The sequence below is a fragment of the Atractosteus spatula genome, chromosome 3 (assembly GCF_055471065.1).
Source record: "Atractosteus spatula isolate fAtrSpa1 chromosome 3, fAtrSpa1.hap1, whole genome shotgun sequence".
Taxonomy (NCBI): Eukaryota; Metazoa; Chordata; class Actinopteri; order Semionotiformes; family Lepisosteidae; genus Atractosteus; species Atractosteus spatula.
Window position 1 is genome coordinate 15,700,201 of NC_142708.1, and position 18,097 is coordinate 15,718,297.

Below are 18,097 nucleotides of genomic sequence, written 5' to 3' on the forward strand. Positions count from 1 at the left end.
AAAACTGAATTTAGTGGCAATAAAAGAAATAGGGTTTTCTCATAATCATAATCTGATGCTTTTGTTGTGTTCACAGACAACTGTGAAAAGCAATCCCTTAAGAGTTATTCTAGTTACAGTCAAATTTTACTCGACGGCATTTGAAAGGAGCCTCCCGTTTTTTCGTTATTGTTTTCATGTTGGCTTTGTCTAACGAATCTTTTTCTGTGGCCTGAGGTGTGCATGCTATTACAAATTAAGGTGCCAGACGAGACATTTTATTGATTTTATTAAGAGCGGGTTCCATCCATCTCTCCATCTGGCAATGGGGATGGATGGGCTAGCAGAGCTGACCCCAGGACACCATATTGACTTACTGCCAAGACATCTGCCACTAGGCTGCAACACCATGCCAAAAACAACGCTGAACCTAGACCCTGGCTCAAGTTGGTAATTCACACCATGCTGAGAGTTTTAATTTTACTGGAGACCTGAAAACACGCCATCAGAAGTGCTGAATAACAGTAAGAACCATGCTGCTGCAGGTAGCATTGGTGCAACAGTAGGTGGCGGTCTTCGCTTTGGACCAGACAATTTCAACAAGGTTCTGTCTACTTGGTCATTAAAGATCTTGTGGTACTCAAATACAAAACAATAGGGGATGTTAACCCTGGTGTCCTGGCTATATTCCATTCAAGCCTTGCACAGTCTGGTCTACCTAAAACTCCCCTTTAATTCAACTTGAGACGCAGTTTCCTGTATCTTCCTTTATCTGACGTGTCCCAGAAGGAGGCTGCTGTGCATCACTGAAATGGTGCTGCTCTTTACTGGGAAAGTTAAATGGGTTCTCCTCTACATGTAAAGCAGTGCTTAATTTGGAAATCCTGAGGAAGTCTCAGTCTTCAATGGGAATGGTAGAGAGCAGATATATGAGGGGCATCAGAAATACTGGCAATGGTAACTGATGTACAGAATTCTTAATAACAGTGTTACTCATTTTAAGTACATTTTCAAGCCATTACTGTCGATAACATTAACTAGGTTAACCTTAAAAAAAACTTTTTTAAATTAGTCATTTTACATATAATCATTTGCTAGAAGACCTGCTCTTATTTTTTAAAACATTTCTCTGTCAAGTCTGTAGGATTTCAGAACCTGACTGCGTGACTTCCCACTAGCCTATACTATATACAGCCCATGGGTAATCATGTTGGCAAAAATATATCAGGGATAAAATTCTATTCCTTCTTGTTCATAAAACCATGATATAAACACATTTTTGGTTTAAAAAAAGGCATGAGCAGGTGTGACACAATCAAGGCAGTTTTTTTTTACATTCAAATGAGTAGTCTCATGTAGTATTAGCCAGATGTTAGCAACACACTGTACTTTTCTCATTTCTGAGATGTAGTGTTGAATGTTTGAGTGTGCACTACTGGAATGCAAAATCCGTCCCATATGAATTCCCATTTAATTCCTGACAATCTATGCAGGCAGGGTGTGCAGTAAAACATGAGGCTCCATGTCCTGTTCTGTTGTGTTCATTTTAAGCCTTTTATTGAGGTATTCATACACACTGTGCAATGTACAAATATATATTTTTTGCAGAAATGTAATGGTCAAGTCAAAGAGAGAAAACAGTGACTGTCTTTATAATTATTTGAAAATTGTAAACATTGTAATTTCTTTCATGTCACAAGACCAAGTTCTGTAGTGGTGCTGTCCTGAATCCTCAAAACTCTCAAACTGAGAGGCCTGGAGCCGAGCTCCGACACAAAATTAACCACAGAGTTAAATAATCTGTGATTCTTTGGGATGAAAAGAGCTATATAAAGTCAATTAGTTATTTATATTATTACACAAAATTACACATGGCCCTTATTGTACAAATAGTAGTGTTAAGAATCTAATACTTTTTTTAAATGCATTTAATAATCAGTCAGATTCAGGGTTTATAATAGGTAGCTGAAACATAATCACATCCCTATAAAAAGTCTATTAGCCTTTCTAATTCATAGTTGACCCAGCCAAAAACATTACGCTACAGTAACTTTACCATGACATTAACTATTAGCTTGGCTTATCCTAACACAGCAATCAAGAAGAAAGCCTTTTCCTTTAAATGATATGACTTTTAATTGGATGATTTTCAGCTGAAATGCAGTTAACAGATTTAAAATTGACAGTGCTAAAAGGTGAGATCAAAACGCACAGTCCTATGCAAGGATATCAAATCATATTTAACCAAAATACTAAAAAACACCATATACTGTTGTATTTAACAACTAAACTCATTGATTACCTAGTAATTTTATGTACAAACAGTTGGTAGGGTAAACTAACACTTCTGTATGTTTCAAATAGGAGTTAGAACCTTCAGAGTTACTTCTGATTCTAAATTAATATTAAGTGAGACAGGACGTGGCATCTTATTCTTATGGAAATAAACATGTAAACATGTAACAAGAAACCTGCATAAACACATCCTCTATGTCCTAAACATACTTTAAGACAGTGTGTGATAAATGCAGATATGTAATGTACCATGTGTAAGAAATACCACAGGACTGCATGTTATTTTTTTACAAAAGAGACCTTCGGAATATATAGCAGTTAAGTGTAACCACACCTATGTATTATGGGCACAAGGAAAGACACTGTCTGAAATTTAAATGGTGTCTAGCTATGTAATTCACAGTTTGTTTTTGTTCTGGGTTCTCCTAACAGCCTACCAGAGAATTCAGACTTTTGCTCCCCATGAAGTTAAGGTTGGCCACACCTTATTCTTTTTGGGGTGCGGTTTTGTTCTAAAGAGTGCCTAAATTAAATTCAATCAAATTACAACTAAATTAAAGTTTAGGATTAAAAGGTTGGAGCCATGAGTGGGAGTTTTGGGTGGGAGCATGCTGATTTTATCCTCCTCATTAGCTGCAGCTTTCCAGCTAGCTTGTGTGGACCACCATTATGCCAGCGTCTGCCTTGATAATCCTGTGTTCTAGATTTAGCTACCTTCACGTGCCAGTTCAGCGGTTGTAATAAAGATAGTTACTAAACACCAGCTGAGATGTTACTCTTTCATTGCAAAGGAATGAAGCAATATGGTTACAAAGCTTGAAATGTATCGGTGTTGTCCATTAGGGTTGCAGAACAAGAAAACAATTGGTTACTGCTTTCTCTTGGGAAACTGCCGAAGCCTTCGAGCCACTAATTCTGAAACTGAGCTTTGATTCAAACCATTGTCATTTGTTTGTCACGACTAATGTATTAAAACAGACCATTCCATGGCTCCAGTTTCAGTACTACAATTCTTGATGTAAGACAACACATTCTTTTAACAAATATGAATTATTTACTTTATAACACTTCATATTTTTTTTTAGAAAAAGAAAATCCAAAATGACTGCAATCCTTGCACAAACTGCAGATCTGTCTGTTAAAACACCAAGGGATAAAGATGTATTTTTAAGAACTCTTATTAAAATAATTCTTGTATAAAAAATAGTTACATTCAAATAAGTCAGCAAAATGATGTTCAAGTATGTATATACAGAAATGTATTGTACAGTTATATTCTTAAAATCATCACAAAACATCCTCTACTCTAACTAGATCTTACAACTGTTACAAATTTACAATATCTGAGGCTCCTTAAATTTCAAACACGTTCTATTTTGCAAGAAGTCTTAATTATGTTCTATTAACTAGGCAAATCCACAAAATTTACTGAATTGCTCTAAAATTAACACATTTTCATCCCAATCATTTATGCTAAAGCAATAATCTGTTCTTAATGTTATGATGATACACTGGTATGAAAAATTAACGTACACAACGCATTCTGCATTTCTTGTTAAAAAGCACTTCTTGAACCATTCTTTGCTTTTACACTGCTGAAAATGGAGAAATCATCCCACTTTCTGCCGCTTCATCCCTGTGCTTTCAGGTTCTGCTCCCTCTCAACCACTGTTCACATCTGTTAGCCTCCACTGTGCTTTGTGGCTCTGGCTTTCCGCTTTTCATCTTGCATCAGCTGACTGCCTGTGACCTGCCTGCTGCATATTCCTTTCACAACATAGGCAGGGCTTTTGAAGCAAGTGAGACAGCGTGCATGACAAAAGAGGAAGGGCCTGGTCTAATTTGAGCTGGCATCTCGCCACGTCACTGTAGCACTCAGCAAGTACTCACCAGGCAGTCCAGCTGAGACACTGGGCTCTTGTTGCCAGGGTGACTGATGTCCCAGACCTTCACACAGCCCTTGCCGCCGGTGTACACGTGTCTGGTGGGGTTGCTGATGGTAACGGCGCACACCACCTCTCCGTGACTCAGGGTGTTGATCTGTCGGGCATGCCGCGGGATCCCTGGGCCAATCAGAGCGTCGGGAGGGAAGGGGACGGGCTGCATCTGGCCATCGGCACTCACATGAAATGAATAAGCTCTGTGGGTAGTGGAGAGTGGAGATTAAATCACAAGGCAAAATGCAAAGGCAAACCTGCAGCAAAAGCAACTTTCCGTTCATTTCATCGGAAGGATCCCGTCATTCTCCAACTTCAAAATGAATCAGTTCACAAATACTGGCAGATCCTTTCTGAAGAATAATGTGTTAAAATATACTATATCTAATGGAGAAATATCAAGGACTATTGAATCCAAAAATACACAGATAGTATTCAGAAGTGACCACATATGGAGAAATAATTTAAAGATATAATAATAAATGGATGTATGAGATTTTTAAACTAAATTCAATTGGTAAACATGTAATTGTATTCACCACCTTGCTTTAACTATCAAAGACAAAGAACGATGAAATACAAAAATGTAACAAGTTGACAACGCGTTAACACTTCACAATAGTTTTTTTACAAACAATTACACAGTTTACTACAGTAGATACACTTGCCCCTGGAATCTGAATTTATTAGAATTCAAAAAGGACGACAGTAAAAACTCAATTGCAGACAGATACACTGAATGTACTTTATATAGGTATTTCATTTTTGGAGATCTGTGATTTTTCACTTCCTAAGGCAAGTATTTTTATTATTCCCAAATGCAGACTAAAAGAATTAAAGATCCAGTAAATGCTTCTTAACTCCTGCCAGCGTGCACTGAGCGCTGGTGGTAACAGAGTGAAAAACAATTCTGGTGTGCCTCAAATGCTCAACATTTAATGGCTTCTGGCTTTAGTAAAGAAAAGAATGCCTTTGCATATTCTGGACATGGAATACGAGCTGACAGCACTTGAACTTATCACATAAAGCATGTGTTTCTCCATCAGCTTGTCAGTCACTGTTGTGATTATTCTCACTGGACCAGGCTCAAGCCAAGACTACAGTTTTATGAAACCAGTGCAATGATTTTGGTTACATCAATTCACTTCTAAGCAGGCTTTTATTCACATTACAGATCAGCCACAAATTATAGTACAATATTCAGTTTGTTGTAGACTAGTATTTTACTGATCCTTCCAAGATTTTTAACACTGTTTAAAGTTTCCCTTAGCAAAATGGAAAAGGAAATTCTTTTGGAATGTATGTCAATTGCTGTAAAGAAACATCTTAGAACATGAGAGTCATAGCAGAGGGCCTTACAACTTTCTGCACTGTAGCATAAGTCTTACACAAAGATTGACTTGAGATAATCCAAATTAAAAATGTTGAGAAAGGCTTTTATATATATATCCTACTACATAGCTGAAGAGAATGTGCAGTAAATCAATTTTGCTCAGTACCATAGCCGTCTACATCAGTCTCTATTCACACATGGAAACCCTTCACTGACACTTAGATTTTCAAAATGAATAAACTATAAAACAAGATACTTACGGCTTTCCTCCAGGGATTCCTGACAAATTTGGAGGGATCCCAGGAACACGCATGTGATGATGTGGATCAAAGCCGACCTGCAGTGAGTAGAACCAATGTCCAATTTCTGGTTTCAAAAATACTATCTTAAGTTAAAGCACACTGGAAAAAGTGCACTCACATGATCGAAACTTCACATTCCTTTGTATTTTACATATAATTTAATGAAGATAAAAGCAGCATTAATAAATAACAGAAAAAACAAATTAGAAAAAGAACTGTTTTATATCGAACAAATGCTAATGGATTGTTACATTTTGGCACAATCATTTCTGAAACAAATGTTTGAGTTGGAAACTGCCATCATATTAGTTTATGACAGAGAAATAAGGCAGGTTACTTTTGACAGGAATGGAGATTACACTCAACATGTAAAGAGATCTGTTAATAGTGGCTATATTGATTACTGGTGACATCTTGCATTTATTATTTATTATGTAATGTATGTCCACACTGTTGTTTATAAGTGTAGAGTAAATTGGTGAACAAAAGAGCACACAAAGCCAATTTCACATTATATGACTTATCCCAAATTATTTTAACTTTGGTTGTTTGTTCTGGATATAAAACTACAAATGTGGTCATGGTGAAATCTTTAAATATATGTATTTTCTACAAGTATTAGGGAATATACAGAAAGATAATTGCTGCTTATTATTTTCAGATTATTTGTTGTTCAGTGTTTCTTTGCTATCTAAAGGATTAATGTTGCTTATAAAAACTGAAGTATCAAGAGAAATATTCATCAGTTGTAAGCACAGGGATGGGCAGTCCAGGCCCTGGAGGCTGCTGTGTCTGCAGGTTTTCATTCCAACTCAGCTTTTAACAGCCTAAAAAGGATTGTTAAGCTTAACACTGTTCAGTTTAAAGGGACCCAGGTAACAACTTCTCCCAGCTCTTCAGGTGCTGCTGCTTTGAAAAGAAAACCTGAAGCTTTTGGCCCTCCAAAACCAGTGATGTCTATCCCTGGTAGCAGCACAAAAAAGCCTGTACCAATCAGTTGTAGATACAGATACAGTTCATTTCTAATTAAAGAATGCGACTGTGTTTTGCATTCTACTTGGATTTAAAGCACTACAGCCATTAGAAACACACAAAACAACCAGTATGTTTTCTGTACGGTTAATGAATACCTCTCCATTTTCTAACTTTTTCTAACCAATTCAGGGTCATGGGGGAGCCAAAGCCTATCCCAGCAAGCATAGGGCACAAGGCAGGATAAATCTTGTAGGGGACACCAGTCCATCACTGGGCCAGTTTTCCCAGATGTCAATTAACCTACCAGTACTTAGTACGCCTTAGAACTGTGGTAAGAAAGCGGAGTATCTGGCAAAAACCTGTGGAGAACATACAAACTCCACACAGATAGCACTCAAGGATTTGAGCCTAGGGCCCTAGAGCTGTGAGGCAGCAATGCTAACCACTGCACCACCAAGCTGTACTCCAAGAAACCCATTTTAGTATGAATGAAATCCTCTATTATCTATTACTGAAAAATGAAAAAAAGAGTAACATGCATTATACATATGGCCAAAATGAGCAACGCGATCTAATTCTCCCACATTTTTCAACTCGATTTGTCAGCTTTCCTCCAGCTCCCATATATCTGGGTTCCTGGACACTTACCACCTGTGACCGGCCATAGGCGGCTGCTGCAGCTGCAGCAGCTGCAGCTGCGCTCATCTGAGGAGAAATGTTGTGTAGGCCAGCATAGGCAGTCCCTGGGCTGGTCAGCTCCCCGTTCATGCCAGCATGGGGCACAATGCCAAAGGGAGCAGGGTAAGGGCAGGGCACTGCCATGGGAGCCCTGAGACCAGGAGCTGGAAAAATAAGAACTAGAACATTTACTCCCCCCCTCCACACACACCCAAACAGCACAGTTCACTGTGTTTCTGATGTTTTAGCACATACATTAAGCAATGGACTGTCAGTTTCCTTGTGCTCTCCTAAATGCTTTCCTAGGGTAGAGATTTATGATTTTAGAAGTTGCCACATCACTGGAAACTGTAGCTACAGTGTGGTCAGGGCAGAAGTGTTTCCTAAAAAAAGAACAGATAAACGATTCTCCTGGATAATACAGAAATAGCCCTCATCTTTCAAAGCCCAACCTTTTCCACATTAGTTTCACAGGTATGCAGAACAGGCTGATGTTGCAAAAGTCAAGACAAAACTTAACTTCTGAGTTAAAAAAAACTGTCTACAAAACACCTGAACCTTCTCGAGACCTTAAGCTCTTGAATGTCTAACTTATGAACTCTTCTTTTGCCAAATATAACTCCATGCTGCTTTCTAGAATAAGGTTCTGAACACAGAAATATATTGCTAGGATACAAGAAAGGTTATGTAATAAGAAAAAAGACCAAAAGATTTCTCTTCCTTCATAATGAATTTAAACTTCAGAAATGTAAGGTAAGTGAACTGATGTTCTATTTCATTTTAGTCCTGCAATATGTTTTAAGCTTCTTATTTTTTTAATAATTTTCTGCAGCCAAGTTTTAAAATATGTATTTCCTTCAAATCATAGTAATAACTAACTGCATGTTAAGTCTGATCTTATCATCTTGTATATTCTTTTTTTACATAAAACATTCCTTCTTTTTTACATTAGGTCAGTCAAAATGTCAGTTAATCAAAAGTGAATGAAGCGCTAGAATGTTAAAAGAAACCCAGAACAATTTTAGAAAGCTAAGATGAAGATCCTTAAAAATTTAAGTCTCCTGCTCTTATGATACTTGGTCCCAGATGAATTACAGCTGAATCAATGCTTTGTTGGAATTTATTAGCCTGTATTAAAGAAAGGTTGAAAGGCCATGTAATTTACATACATTTTAAGATGCAAACTACAAAGTTTTCTAATCAAAGACAGACTAATCAAAGAATGGTTCATTTTTACATGAAGTGGAGGTAAACAGTACACAGGCATTAGTCTTGTGTGTAGTGGAAGGCAATACTGATCTTCTTTTGTGTACATTAAAGCAGTAAGGAAGATTCTCAAAATCATTACAGGAGTTGAAGTAATGATCTGGGACACAACTGAAATTAACTATTCTACCATCCTGGATGGGAAATCTGCCATCATTGGCACATAAAATTTATGATCACAGGATTGATCATTGGGGGATACAGACCAACAGCTACTTGGGAAAGAGACAACTCTTTTGATCATCTTAAAGCTTGACTATGTGCAAATAGTGAGAAAGTATGGACGGTTAAATTCAAGAAAATTGAGGAATTTTGTTCATCACAACTACTGCCTTCAAAACTATTTATCGAGAAGAGGCTTTCTACTTCAGATGACAGTTTTCTAATGCCTTGTGGAAATGCGGCAGACATTCTCTACTGCCAACAGGCAGTTAATTTGCACAGCTAAGCTGCTCCATTATTCAAGCTTGCAAAGCAAGAGAGCAGCCATACAATACCCGACGCTTTCTTGTTTTAATTAAATAGCACTGAATTCATCTAAGTACAACTTTAGCAAGCTGAGCTTTCTGTAATGCTAGACAGGTTTGCCAGGAAAGCTGGTACGCGTAACACCCCTGACAGTGGGAGAACGCTGCCAGTAGCTTTGTAACCCTCTGCAGCTTAACAAACACTGAGCTGCTTTTTTTACCTAATGGGTCAACTCCTGGTGGCTTGCCAGGTACAGCCCTCAATCCTGGGGTGGAATTGCTGCCTGGAGTTGGAGCATCTGAGCGTGGAGTTGGTGTGCTTGACTTCGATACTGGAGTGGTAGATTTCTCATTCTAAAAAGGCAAAACAACCAAATAAAATCCCAATATAACAGCCTTGATTTGGACATTTGATTAAGTGGAATTTTTCTATGTTAATCCAAACTCACATTAATAGCACAGTGATCACTGATGTGTTTTTTGCATTTTGTGTATAGGTAAAGTGTACATTTCTATTAATTTATTTCTGTTATAAGCTCTTCTCACGCCATTAACTACAGCTATAATGATGCCTCCCCCCAGCCAGCACTTTGATTTGTACTTAATCACCTCTTGTTCTTAAATCGGTTTCCTAACAGGACATCCTTTAAGATTTTCTGGATATAAATGAGTGTATTATGATCTTATCTAGAAATAATGGTATCCACTTCACAATACTTCTTGATGAGTCAAAAGCTATACAATAGCAGTACATTACTTTAAAAAAACAGCAATGTAAAAAAACAATGAATTTAAAGTACCTCTGAAAAAAGTGACTTAACAGAGAGCATTTAAAGACAGCAGATATGTAACAAATAAGCTGGAATAAGTCATAAGGGTGTACCACATAATACTAAGTCTAATGTTGCTGAACTTACAAGATTTAGCTCTTTGGATTTTGAAGAGGGTGTACTACTGGATGAAGCAATAGAGGCTGGGCTGATGGGCGCATCTTTCTTGATCAGCCGGGTCTTATCCAGTCCGTTCTCTCTAGGCGAATGTGCTGGGCTTCCTCTTGGAGAAGCAGGATCCTGAATCAAACAAGAAAGGGCATATTGCACAGAAGGGAAACACCATTTTCTGTGCTCTTAAAAAAATACTCTTCCTGCTGCATTTCTAATTTCTATAGAGGATTTCCTTAGATATTCACCATTTAATGCTGTGTTCATTCTCAAAGCCTCACAGATTTTCACAGATTACAATGCAATGTACAAACAGTAGTTTGACCTTTTTTCTGCTCTGTACTTTAAAAAAGGATTGGGTCTTAAAAGTAATAATTATTAGCATACCTCATTGGAAACATCAACAACCAAATTGTCATCACTCTTTTCTCCATCACTGTCCTAAAGTCAAGAAGAGGAAAAAAAAACAACATTCAGTCCAGCAATCCTCAGACCATATATATAATGTCTTTTTCCCTCCCTCATGTCATTTTGCTACACATTCCAAACAAGGAAGTGAAAACATGACATACTGATCTAAGACTCCTGTCTGGTTTCCATTCTCCCTTCAGAAATCAAAATTCATCTACCGTGACACTCACATATCGGGTTGCCAAGTCTTTGTCATCTGTTTTCTGTTTCTTGCTATCCGAGGAGTAATCTGTCGAGTTCCTGTGTTTCTCTGTGGCTCTGAAACTGGCTGAAGGTGACACTGAAGAGCTCTGAAAATGAAAATAACTGTAATTTAACTTTTACCCACATACACACCATGACATACCTACTGTACAATGGTGAACAAAACCCTCAATTCTTGTTGGTTTAATAATTTCAGAGTGCAGTGGAGATCATCTGACAAAAAACATGGAAAATCCAACAAGTACATTTTGAACTTTCGGAATTCAGACATGGAAGAATAATTTGAGTACAACTAATATAAGAACATGAGGCTGAAATGTCACTCCTCATTAACAATTGATCATGCAGGTCGTAATGGTAAGAGTATTTTCATAGAAAAAAAAAAGAAGTACAAAAAAAGTAAAAATAGAAGAAGTGGATTGCTGCCATTACATGGAACAATACCAAGATAGTTACAATCTCTTCAGACAACTATGTTTTCTTTTTATTATAATTCTAAATCTTTTTAAATGTATTGCTCCTTTAAAAAAATGGCTTTATTGTAAACACTTGATTTTCATGTACTGTATGTTACTGTTTACAGTGTTTTTTCATCCTCACATAACTAGCTGACAATCTTATAAGCACAAAACAAGTGGAAAACAAAAAAATATGATTCTTCTACAAGGACAAATTGTAAGAATCTGTGGCAAAGCAGACAAAAGGAAGATTTCTTGAGCACAGGCCTTTGGTTGTAGACACTTCGGTCTGGTTGACCCCATGCAGTCTTCTCTGATGAGTTCAAGTGACAGTGAGTGGCTTGGCCTCAGCACCCAGCGATGCTGTGATTTAGTTCCCTAATAAAGCTACACTCCTCACTTTCCTGTGAGCCAGATAAAGAAGTTAATTACTGTGGAAGCTGACAGTGTTTAATTGGGCCATGTGCCAACAGACACTGCCTCCAGCCGAGCAGCATTTCAGGTAGGGGGCCATCAGAGTATCTCTATGAATCGAAAAATGCTTTGAAATCCTTACAGGAAAACACAGCTAGGAAGCAGGTTATGATTAATGACAACACAATAGTTCTTTTAATTATTTAGGTTTTGTTTTAATGGCCAAGTGTACACATACTCCATGTACATTTAGGAACATAAATGCTCTCTGGTACAGTTCCAAGGTTGCACAAAGCTACTGAATGCTACCTTGCTAGACATCCAGACCTATTGGCAATTGAACAGCAAGTTTGCCTTGAAGGATAACAATCAGGGTTACATTCCCTGTGAGTGACCAACCCCTTTTTCACTCTGGTGCAAATATTTTTCACCCAGGAAATATAATAGAAATGCATTTGATGTGTTTTCTGCAAGCAAGGAATTGTCAAAGTTGAAGTATATTTGAAATTTAACCATATTTCATGTAGTTAACAAGCATCACATGTGTCTCTTTGAGGCAGATTCAGAATAATCTGCTTTTCGCAATATGTGCTTTTCATCCATAAAATAAAACATTTTTGCATCATATCTCAACACATGGTGAAGCAATGATTTGGGGTATATTAGATTAATATGCTAATTCAGCACTTCCATACTCAGGAGGTTCTGAAGTAAATTGCTGAGTGTGAGTGATGGTTTTATTTAATTTACTTTAATAAAAATGATTATATTTGTACTTGTTAGTATTTATTAAGCAAAAGTCCAAGCTAGCTATGGTAAGTATAAAAACAGATTTAGCACTGGTTAGTAATGTACATATCAAATACAAATTAAAAATACTAATATTACGTTATTAAGATGTATATCATAGTAAAATAATAGCTTATTATTTTAAAAAAAAGATATTTAAATCTAGCGGGTTTTTATAGCTCTTTCATGTAATATAGGCACTATACACAGTTTGCAAGGTATTTTGGCTAAGCCAAACTGACCAGGATCTAACCGAGAAATCTTTATGAAAGGGATTGCCATATCCCGTAATATGCTGTAAAAACACAGGAATGAAGTCTCTCCTGTTAAGTTGATAGTTAACATAAGGGGATTTACAGAGAAAGGTGGATGAGGGGAATAAAATGCAAAAGGAAAACAGCAAGGGATGAAAAATGACAGTTCCTTAGAAAGAAATGCACGGGAAAATACTGCAAGCATTTTTTTTAGTAACAGCTGAAATGCTGCCAAGCAAAACCAAAAATCAGGACATTCAAATCACTCACAATATATGTACCCATTAACCTTCAACAAAGTAATAAGCCCATAAATTAAACCCTCATGTAAGTCTTTCATTAACATGAATCTAAATTAATTTAATTACATAATGACAGACTCAGGTGCTGCTTGACTACTGGTTTTCTGGAGCTCTGCCAGAAACAAAGAATATAATACTGCATATACTACCCATATTTCCTTCCCTGTTTACAGCTTTTTTAAGATAAGTGAAGAACTAGGTTCTACATAAAGGATCCAGTAATGATAGGCCTCTTGACCATGTCACTGAAAGGCCTAGAAATTGGACTGGGAATAGAAATAATACTAAATGTTAAGATGAAAGACAACCTTGAGGAAGTCATGACAAAAGAGAACCCAAGTTGCAAACAGTCTTCAGTTATAAGTAGTATTTTTCAGCAATGAAAAAGGTTAATGGCTTTACGGCTCATAAAAATATCATACAATATGAATAGCAGATGACGTGGGCATGAAAATATGCAGACAAATTACAACATTAAAATATGCAATATTCCAATATACAGAAGCACTCAAACATTTAGAAGAAATTCTTTAATATTAAGAAGCCATCCACTTTAAAGCATCACAAAGTATCATTTGTACAAAAACTTGCACCATACACCATACAGTTGTCTGATATTTTCTGCCATAAGGTAACTGTACAGGTATATCAGGGTTAAATACAATCTTCTTTGGACAAACCAGAAGTACTTTTGCTTCAATTAGAAAAGCAAAAGCCTGCTTTAACCTGCAAGCTCAGTGCACCAACACATATGTATGCATAAGGTATCGACAGCAGCAACCTCAATTTTAAGAAATTTATAACTCATGAATAATAAATCATTTGAGCTGCATTTGCAAAAATGCCTATAGCTTTTGTATAAATAAATGTCATCTATCACAAAGAACTCAGTGCTGAGAAACTATAGTAAATTCTAACCACAAATCCTAGGTAGGAGGTTCATTTGAAGGAATATCACTCCTGTCCTATGGGCTGAAATATTGTAGTTAGGATCCCTAGATGCAAGAAGAGTAAGGAAAGGAGTAGTTACAAAGACTTGATATTAAAATTCCAAGAATTTAACAGTTTTTTTGTAAAATAATATATACAGGAATTTCATAAAGTGTAGGTCATTTGAGGAAAGAAAACTTTGGAAATCTCTGGAAAACACCAGCCCTAATTTTCAGTCTGGAGCTTAGATTATTAGGACTGGCTACTATCCATCTGGAATTAGAATTTTTTTAAAACAAGCTAAGAATATAAAATTGTTTTAAATACAAAAAGGTTTGTGTTAATTGTCCCACTCCTGCTTTTCATTATAAAGGGCAGTTCACAAAGTATTTCCAGTTTAAATATGACAAAACTGTTTTATATAAATATTTTGGTGGCTTAAATAAAATCTTTGCCTGTATTCTTGTGAATTACTGCAATAAGTCTGGGCTACACCAAAGGCAGTGGACACTCAAAAAATGAGCTAATGAGTCATTAATGCTCCTGCTTCACTAAAAACCATAACTCTGCACTAAATCCAGTTTAACCCAATCTGATGTAACATATATATGTAATGAAACTGTAAGCATAACTTTATGAAGTGCATTTAACATCTTCAATTAGGTTATATCACATCCAAAATTAATACATATTCTGGTGAAGGTACAGGCCCCATCTGCCACAGGCATTCTTATATCACTGTAAAGGACAGAAAGACTAAGTATTTAAAAAAAACTAAACTTTGGCTCAGGGATCTGGAAAGGCTTTTGAGATTCAATCAGAAACCTTTATTTCTAGGTGTTTAATAGTGCTTTTCCTGCCATGGTTAAAATGCAGTCACTGTAATTCAAGAGTAGTGGCAAAGTCCTCCAATCAGAAAGCGTGCTAGACTTCCAGAAATCAAACTGCTGCAGCAGCAGCTGTGGTAATACTTCAGTAGCTACAGGCTGCAAAATGGTTAGCTCTGGGAGACAGCTGATCCCAAGGGAAATGGCTCCTTAGATAATAATGCCACACAGAACAAAACGGTCCACACATCGAGCTCCTATCACGTAGGCGCCATTTTTTCCCTCAAAATGTAGGTCGCAAACACCATGGGAACATTTTTCTTGTGCTATCTGCGACCTGCCTCTTTCTTGCAGACAGCGATTGAAAGCAATTACTGGGTTTCGCTCAGCCTGCGTACCCCCAGAGAAGGGCCCGAATCTGATTTATTCTTAATAGCCATGGACCATTGTTGTATAAGTGTGGTATCGACTACATTCAGCATCAAGTGGCTAGCTTCAGCGCCATGCTTACATCTACCTTATCCACTGTTGTTCACAAACACTAAGGTATAGATTGAATTGAATTCCTAAGTCATGAATTGGGATTATTGGAATTTTCTGGTGAAGGAAATGTGAGCTGCAATACACAGAAATTGTCAAAAATCAAAGGAAACAGAGTTTGAGCTAAATAGGTTATAAAATTCCTTTTTTATTATCTGCTGAGATATATATACTTTAGGCCTATCTGCAAGCTTTCAGATAACACTACAACCATCTTTCTAAGTTAATTCATAAAGTGAGTGTTCTGTGATGGAGGGGATGTGGGTGTCAAAAATGGGTCACCTTTGATAAGCTGTATCTCATGAATGGGATCTCACCCAGACCTAAAATTTACACTGTAACCATTTCCCCCACAGGCAAACATGCATGGAAATGTTTATCCAAACAAATGGAGGTGAAGTAAAACTGATTGATTTCACATGGAACGACCTTAGGCTATAACTTGACAAATTTCCTCACAGATACAACTGTAATGAGAAGCTTGAGTTCCTTTACAGTGGAATTTTGTTTTTGAGGTGGTTGTGCTGTGCTCTAGAGACAGTTAGGAAGTTTAGTTCTAAATTAAATCACACCAGTTATTGTATAGAAGTACAGTAACCCTCAACAAGACAGTCTGCTTGTCCTTCAATATCCCAAAATGCTATTTCAATTTTTTTATACAGTCAACTAAAATACATACAACAAATCCATCAATATAGTACTGCATGGCAAAGGACTTCAATGTTAGAAACTCTTTGCAGGCTGCACTAAATATAAAGCTACCAATTATATTTCTTGAATTTTAGAGTGTTTATGTTTTCTGGCCATAACCTCACATTTTTGTCTCATTTATTACAGAGCTGCCAGTATTATAAAGGAGTTATTTATAATATTATCTTACTAATTTAAGACATATTAGGTGCTTTAAACCCCTATTGAAAGAACTTAACATTATTATCATTCAACAGCAGAACCTGTATTAACATACTCAAGGCATACAACAGTGTCCTCCTTAATTAATGGCCTAATTAATGGCCCTTTGGTCACCATTCACATCTAACACTTAAGGTAGTTGTTTTAACGTGTATATGAATGGTCCAATAAATGAAAGAAGGCCCTAAGTCAACGTTGGTAGTCCACTGCACTAGAGGATTTATATTTGTTATACTACACAGATGTTTCACTATTAACAGATCTCTGAAAATTTGGCAGTACAAGGTGACTTTGCAAATCAAAAATAAATTCAATCACAAAGTTGTAAAAGATTAATATCCATTTGATTTTATAGGAAGCTTTATGTTCTTCCCAATGACACACAGTTCTCTTTGTTAGGCGGTCTATTATTAAAAACAGCAGGCAATAGCTGTTTAAGCGAATGCCATGCAACTGTGATGCCATTCAAGCATCACGAAAAGTCAAGCATTCTAAAATGTCAGGTTTTCAAAATATTCTCCATTACTAGGTACCCCAAGAACACAGAGCAAAATAAAAGTGATATTCTGATGAGTTACTGCCCCCTATTTGTACAACTGAGCAATCCCAACCTTGAGATGAAAGATAGTTTTTTCTCTTCGGTTTTTGAATAATGTGGATGAAACAATGCCTTAAGAGAAATGTGGTGTTTTGATTGTTCCTCATGCTGTCCTTACTCACTGGGCACAGCATACCCTTACGTTCTTGTAAGGAACAGAAATTATGTAAATCTATGATTCTAAAGTTCTTGTTTTTAGCACATTCTTACTGAAAAACAAGTATGGTATGCCATACATTCTGTAGAATAAATGACCACAATTGTAGAACTGAAGATTAGAAAGTGAACAAAATTTAGCATTGTGTGTGCCTGAGTAAAAAAAAGCACTTAAATCTTCTGACAAAGCTGATATATTCCTTCAGCAGTATAAACAACAATCTGGGAAGAATTGCTCAATTCTCATGCATTTGCCTTCTTTGTGCTGTTGCTCAGCTCCCTTCTCTCTCTAACACAAGCCACTTACTCACAATGGCAATTCAATCAAATCAATACATTGCATTGGATAAGTGCGCATTATTACATTACCAGTAGCTCTGTATGATCTCTTATGCTAAGCAGGTGGCAACCACCTTTTAAAAAAACACTATTACTACAAACCATTAATCACTTTTAACAAAACAGAATAAATCCATCTATTTAAAGTGCTACAATAAGTGTGTATGTAGCCTTGAATATGTCTGAGTAATAAAAACAATGTCATACATGTTTATAGCACTTTTCATCACAAAGGATCCCCAAGTGCTTTACACACAGAAGGGGACCCACTTCATTGAACACTGAAGTGCAGCACCCACCCATTACATGCCAGCAGTCCCACTACACACCGGATCAGGAGAGCGTGTGAGAAATTGCTTTACCAATTGAATTAAGGGGGAACTTGAGGAGGGCCAGATTGTACAAGCATGGAGTGGAAATGAGCCAGGAATGACCATGCAGTCGGCACCTCAGGTCATCTCATCCACAGGATGGTATTCCTACATGGAAGCAAAGTGTCCTCAGCCACCATACTGCCATGTTGGTTTGGATGTTCTGGTACAGAGTGCCTCCAGCTGGTATACCAACATCATTTGCAGCAGAAACCTGGATTTCCTTGGAGGTCTCCTATCCCTGTACTGACCAGGCTCAGCCTTGCTTTACTTCTATCTCCACCAATGCCAGCAGAAAGCAATAACTGTCAATGGTTTGAGGCTGATGAAGGGTTTGACCTCTGTTGTGTCTGTTCGTG

The 18,097-nt window shown here is 37.0% G+C and overlaps 1 protein-coding gene across 2 annotated transcripts in view; it reads right to left on the minus strand.

The window, feature by feature from the left end:
- The window catches only part of LOC148837471 (transducin-like enhancer protein 4), an 87,919-nt gene that overhangs the window by 17,560 nt on the left and 52,262 nt on the right, over positions 1 to 18,097 (minus strand). For both annotated transcript variants that reach the window (XM_088911473.1, XM_088911472.1), the window contains exons 9-15: positions 10,815 to 10,934; positions 10,561 to 10,614; positions 10,150 to 10,302; positions 9,454 to 9,586; positions 7,470 to 7,663; positions 5,805 to 5,881; positions 4,165 to 4,414 (exon numbers count right to left, since the gene is read on the minus strand). In XM_088911473.1, coding sequence (XP_088767599.1) covers positions 4,165 to 4,414; positions 5,805 to 5,881; positions 7,470 to 7,663; positions 9,454 to 9,586; positions 10,150 to 10,302; positions 10,561 to 10,614; positions 10,815 to 10,934 — 981 coding nt within the window. The remainder of the gene's footprint in view (positions 1 to 4,164; positions 4,415 to 5,804; positions 5,882 to 7,469; positions 7,664 to 9,453; positions 9,587 to 10,149; positions 10,303 to 10,560; positions 10,615 to 10,814; positions 10,935 to 18,097) is intronic.